At 53.6% G+C, this 5,830-nt stretch overlaps 1 protein-coding gene across 1 annotated transcript in view; it reads right to left on the reverse strand.

Moving 5' to 3' along the window:
- Nucleotides 1-1,817, reverse strand: part of NOS3 (nitric oxide synthase 3) — a 21,130-nt gene extending 19,313 nt beyond the window's left edge. The window contains exons 1-2 of the mRNA XM_032245017.1: nt 1,605-1,817; nt 261-372 (exon numbers count right to left, since the gene is read on the reverse strand). Of these exons, the coding sequence (XP_032100908.1) occupies nt 261-372; nt 1,605-1,762 (270 nt within the window). The 5' untranslated portion in view covers nt 1,763-1,817. The remainder of the gene's footprint in view (nt 1-260; nt 373-1,604) is intronic.
- Between the last annotated feature and the right edge of the window lie 4,013 nt (nt 1,818-5,830).

The raw sequence follows: 5,830 nt of genomic DNA on the forward strand, positions 1-5,830 counted from the left end.
GTGGGATGGGAGAGAGGGAGGAGGGGTGCAGGGGTGGGATGGGGGAGAGCTTGAGCCATGGCTGGGAGTAAGACTGGAGCCTGGGGATCACCCAAGTCCCCTGCATGTCCCTCAACTCTGGTTCTTCCCAGTCCTCTCCTCTTTTTGGAGACAAGAGGCCAATTCAGAGAAGGGTGCAGTTTCCCTCTGGGCCCCCTCTGAGTCCAGACCTCACCCGCCCTTTTCCCTGGTGACGATGGGGACGTGGTGGCCGGCCTTACCTGCTGTGCCTGGGCGCTGAGGGTGTCATAGGCAATGCTCCCCACCTCCCAGTTCTTCACTCGAGGGAACCTGGGCCCCTCCGGTGGCTGGGTTAGCGGGGAGCTCGGGGGGCTGTTGGGAGCCAGGGATGGGGTCATCAGGAAAGGGGTTTGCTTCCTTTCGCCTCCTCAGATGTCACCCAGAGACCCCTCTCACAGCACCAGCGACCTCATGGCTCACCCACTGCATGCCTTCTGAGGTTCCCCAGGCCTTAGGAGCCAGGCACTGACTGTGCCACTGCTTATAGGGAGCTCACTGCTGCCACTGAGCTCCTGAGCCCTTGCCTCGAGGCTGGGTCGGCATCCCCCCTGCAGTGCACACCTCAACTCTTCTGGAGATGGGGTGTCCAGCCCCCCCACGTTGCTATGAGCCCTACCTTGAGGGGGACAGAGCCTGGTGCCTGAGTGGAGGGAAGCCCTGCAGGGATTCCTCAGCCCTGATTTCCCTCTGCACTCACACCCCCTCCTGACAGCAGCCCCTAGTGTGAAGGGAAGCCTCGCAGGCCTTATCACTTCCTCCCAGAGCCACCGTCTGCAGGGAGGAAGGGAGGGACTCAGGCCAAGGGTGCGCCTGAGCAGCAGGGCCAGGGCCCTCAGCCTTCCCCACAGAACTGCCTGCAGCCCCAGCCACACTGCCCCTGGCCTGGCACCCCACCAGGCCTCCGGGTCCTTCCTCTCTCCTGGGACCTCTGCCCCAGGGAGGACTCTTCTGGGAACTGCATGGTCCAGTTTTTGGGTGACAGCCACTAGGAGAGGGGGCTGGAGCAAGAGAGAAAGGCCTGGTGGCTCTGTCTTCTCAGCCCCCTCACCCCAAGGGCCTGAGTCTCCTGCCCACCTCGCTCCCTTTTCTGGGAGACCCCACTCTCTCACTCTCGTGTAACCGCTGCCCTCAGCTCTTTTATTCTCCAGCTCAGTGATCATCACTACTGTGGAAGGCTTGCTGTGAGCTAGAAACTTACTACCCCATGGAGAAAGTACTGCCATATCTCCATTTTATATAATTGGAGGCTCAGAGAGGCTAAGTAAGTTGCTCAAAGTCAAACAGTTCTTGGTGGCAGAGCAGCATTGAAACCTTGGCTGGATTCCATAGCTGGCACCCTTGCTCCCAGCTTTCACTTGCGGACTCTGATCCTGGTCTCCTTTCTGAGCCTCCCCGACTGTCCTGTCCTATGCACACCGATAGCCCTTTTGCATTCGTGACCTGGCCCTCCTGGGTGGGCTGTGGGTTCCAGACCTTCCCAGCCCCAGGCTTCAGGTCTCGACATCACGCTTGTGCCCACCTGCTCCCAGCTGCCTGGCCCTTACCTGTGTTCTGGCGCTGGGGGGGGAGGGGATGCTGGGGCCCGGCTGGGCTCAGGGGCCGGGGTGGATGGGCTCTGCTTGCCGCAGAGCCCAAGGCCCAGCCCCAGCCCCAGGCCGCAGGGTGGCCCAGACTCCTGGGCCACGCTCTTCAAGTTGCCCATGTCGCCGTGCTTCCACTCTGGCGCCCGCTCCAGCAGAGCCCTGGCCTTTTCCTTAGGAAGAGGGAGGGGACCGAGAGGAGGGGGCAGTGGGAGGGGGCTCTTCAGTGCTGGCCCTCGCCCCGCCCCTGTCCCATACACAATGGGACAGGAACAAGGCTGGCTGGGAGGCTCTAAAGCCTCAGCTCCACGCCCTCTGGCCTGGAGGGTGGGGGGCCGGACGCCTGGGTTCCGCTGTGAGGACTGAGGCTGATAAGTGGGAACCCAGGTGTCCAGCAGAGCCCTGGGGCTGCAGTGTGGGAGCTGGGGCTTGGGGGAGTGGCAGGGTTGAGCCACCAGGGGGTCAGAAAGGCCCTTCTGTGATGTGGCACCAGATGGAAGGGTCTTTCCCTGAAGGGTCGGTCAGAAGGTGAACACTTTCTGTAGCAGGGGATGGCAGCCCATACTCTCAGTGATCACAGGGACCTCTAGGGTCACCCAGCTTCCCTCATTCACCTCCCCCCATACATACAAGAGCTCCTGGATCCCTGCCCTTGAGTCCTTTTGGGTTCTTGGGGATACAAGCCCAGCAAGGACACAGTGACTTTTTGTCCTTGAGTCTGACATTAGGGTATCCCTTCCCCTCCCAGCCCCAATTTCCTGGAACCCCCACACCCCCATGACTCAAGTGGGGGACACAAAAGAGCAGGAAGCTGTGTCCTCCACCCCCACCCTGTCATTCAGTGACGCATGTTTCCCGGGGCTGCAGGTCAGAAGGGAGACCAGCGTCGAGGCAGGGATAGCTGGCCAGGGAAGAGCTTGACGCCCTGGTGAGAGCATGGGACAGGAAGGTGGGGGGCTAAGGAAACTACAGTTCCCAGAATGCAGATGGGGTGCACCAGCACTCTTCAGTCACTCCAGGCCAGAGTGCATGTTGGGGTTTGTAGTTCTGTGCCATCTAGGGGTTGGAGAAAGGCCACTAGCTGGGATATCTGGTCTATAAGGGCTGAAGCCTTGTGGTTTTGAGACCTCAGAGACTGAGAGAAAGTTCAAGAAAGAAACGGAAGCTGAGAGACTGGGAGAGGCAGAGACTGGGAGCAGCAGACAGGCAGACAAACAAACAAGAGGATTTGTGTTGGCCAGGCTCCTCTGAAAAGCAGTGGAGGATAAGATTGGGGTGGGCCTGGGTAGGGGCAGGCAGGCGGAAGGAACGGGCTGTGCTCAGAGCTCTGGGGTCACACCAGGCAGGTGGGGTCTGCCAGTTTTGGAGGGTGGAGGGTGAAGGGGCCTCATGAACATGGAAAAGGCTGCTCCTGGACACCAGTATGCCCTGCTGCCCCTGTCTCAGGAGGAGGGAGATGGAAGGGCAATGCTCAGCCTGGGCTTTGTCCCATGGCCTCAAGCCTGAGGCCCCAGCCCATCCCACCACCTTGCCTTCCCAGTGAGGCAGGGGATGGGATCCAGCCCCTACCTCTCAGGCATCTTCCACCATGCTGAAGGAGACAACAGATCCCAAGTCTGGCTTCCATATTCAGCCACCACTTGAAATGTGCATGACTGAGAATGACTCATTTTCCTAGATCCCAGTTAATGGAGCTGTGACTGGCATCCTCAGTCTCAGTGATTCTTGTACCTCAGCCTCTGGAGTAGCTGGGACCACAGGTGCCCCCCACCACGCCTGGCTAATTTCGTATTTTTTTTCTTTTTGAGACAGAGTTTTGCTCTTGTTGCCCAGGCTGGAGTGCAATGGTGTGATCTCGGCTCACTGCAACCTCTGTCTCCTGGGTTCAAGTGATTCTGCTGCCTCAGCCTCCCGAGTAGCTGAGATTACAGGTGTTGGAAGCAAATTTTTGGTGCCGCAAAAGAAATAGCACTTAAACAGACATTTTCTGAGCAAGGCAAATTTACCTCTATAGAAGCGAGTGTCTCATGGATGGAGCAATGGCGAGAGCACGCAGAACAAAGGAGAGAAGGGATTTTCATTCCTAACAGTTAGCCTTAGCTGCTGTGTCGTTCCTCTATTGGTTGGGGTTGGACCACATGGTCTAAGCTAATTCCAATTGGCTATTTTAAAAAGAGTAGGGGCAGAGCCAGAGTAGCTGGGTGAGCAGTTTCGGCAGGAAGGACGGTTAGGGAGAAGGTGACTAGGTTTGACTCAGGACATAGCAGGTGACTAGCGGTGACTCAGGACTCTAAATATGTGAGTTAGAAGGGGTCGTTTACTGAAACTAGGGGCAAGAAGACATAAAGAACGAGGAAGTTAAACTTTAAAATGGACAACAACGAACAAGGGAGCTGAACATACTGACATACTGGTTCTTTGAAGAGAAACTCAGAATTCATTGTAGTCAACAATTTCCCTCTCTTGAATTTTACAGTTCTTTCTCTTCGAACTTCTTTAACATGTCTCAGCTTAGTTGTTCTGTCTGGTTTTCTAGAAGGAAGAACTTGTCAGAATATGGTGGAGGAGAACAGGGAGAAGTTTTAGTGAGGTCTGTTTCTAAAGTCTTTGGACTTGCCCGCAGATAGAAGGTGTGATGCGGCATCCAACAAGAATAAGTAAGCTTATAGCAACTGCAAGTAGGCAAACACTGAAGTCCATTTATTGAACCACTTTCCCATGAGGCCTGTAGAGGGGTCATCTATTCCGGAGTTTTTAGCTAACTTATCTGACAGGGAGGGAAGGCCTTGTAAGGCCTTCGTAATTGTGCCACTGGGGGCTGTGTTCTTCAGAATGAAAGTACAATGGTGGGTTCTAACCACGGCACAAATTCCGCCTTTCTCTGTCAGCACCATGTTGAATGCTGTTCTTTTTTCTTAGGCTATTTGATTGGTGGGCCCTAATGGTTTAGCTACTATTTTAATGGCATTTCTAATGCAATTAAAAATCATTGCTGGTTATAGTAGATATAATTTATCCAACCTACACTTTTATTGATAGTTACCTACCAGAATGATGTGGACTTGAACCTTGCAGCTATTTGATTCTGGGCTTTAAATTCATTAGGTACCCCATGGGGAACTCTAATGGCATCTACATAAACATGAGAGTCAAAGGACCCATGGGGGCATTTTTTGGTTTTATGGTGTTTTGTTCCTATCTTTTAATGGTTGATAAAATGCCAGGGTGAAAGGGACAGCCAACTGGACTAGCGCACAAGTGCTGCTCCAGTTACTTGGCAGTGTCCAGCAAAGGTCCACCACAAGACCACCTATACATCTGTTTGGGAGTGAATAAGGGCTGACTGATTGGTAAGCTCTTGGAAAGTCTTAAGCTCACTACATCCTTTTACGTCTCCAAGGGACACTAAGTTTCCTCCTTGTCGTGAGAGACACAAAGTGAACTCAGTGTCAGGAGACGGAAGCTGAATGGCCCTCGGGAGCTGACCTGAGGGTTGCTGAACTTTGAGATATAGCAGAGAGAGAGCTTGGCAAGACTGGCTACCCCAGGCTGTGTAGTCCTGGAAAAGAGCCACCATACAGCTTATGCCTGGTGGACTGGAGGACCAGTGAAAAGGGGGACAATTTGGGCCTCTGGCCTGCCGTGGGCATAAGCATAACAATTGCCTTTGTTTAAGGTGCTGATGGAATATTTGATCCATTCCAACCAGGCATTCGCATCTTGATATCCTGTCTCAATTACTAGTTTGTTTTAGGTCTTTGACTTCTACCATAGCTACATTGGTCTTGCCATTAGATGGAGGAGGAACAACAGTTTTCGCTGTGAGAGGTTCTGGAAGAAGGCTTAGGGGAAGGTGCAGGCGGTGGGGGAGCAATGAAGCGTATTTCAAAGATCTGATAAGGTCTGTTCCTGAAACCTCAGCCTCTATACCATAAAACCAGTTTAAAGAAGGGAACTGGCTTAGAGAAGGGGAAGAATGTTGAGGGTTTGAGATAATGACTAGTACTGGATTGCATTGGTTTAGCTGACAGGAGAAGCTGTTCTTTTAGTAAAATAAATGTATGGCCTTAGAAAATTACAACTACTGGTTGGGATAGTCTATCCTTGCTCTTTAGTGATCCACAGAACTTTGGACCAACTGCGGCATGAAAGCTCTGTATTGGGAGGGCAAGACTCCCAGTTGACCCTGG

Source organism: Sapajus apella, unplaced genomic scaffold (genome assembly GCF_009761245.1).
Source record: "Sapajus apella isolate SASKATOON/1434 unplaced genomic scaffold, GSC_monkey_1.0 scaffold56, whole genome shotgun sequence".
Taxonomy (NCBI): Eukaryota; Metazoa; Chordata; class Mammalia; order Primates; family Cebidae; genus Sapajus; species Sapajus apella.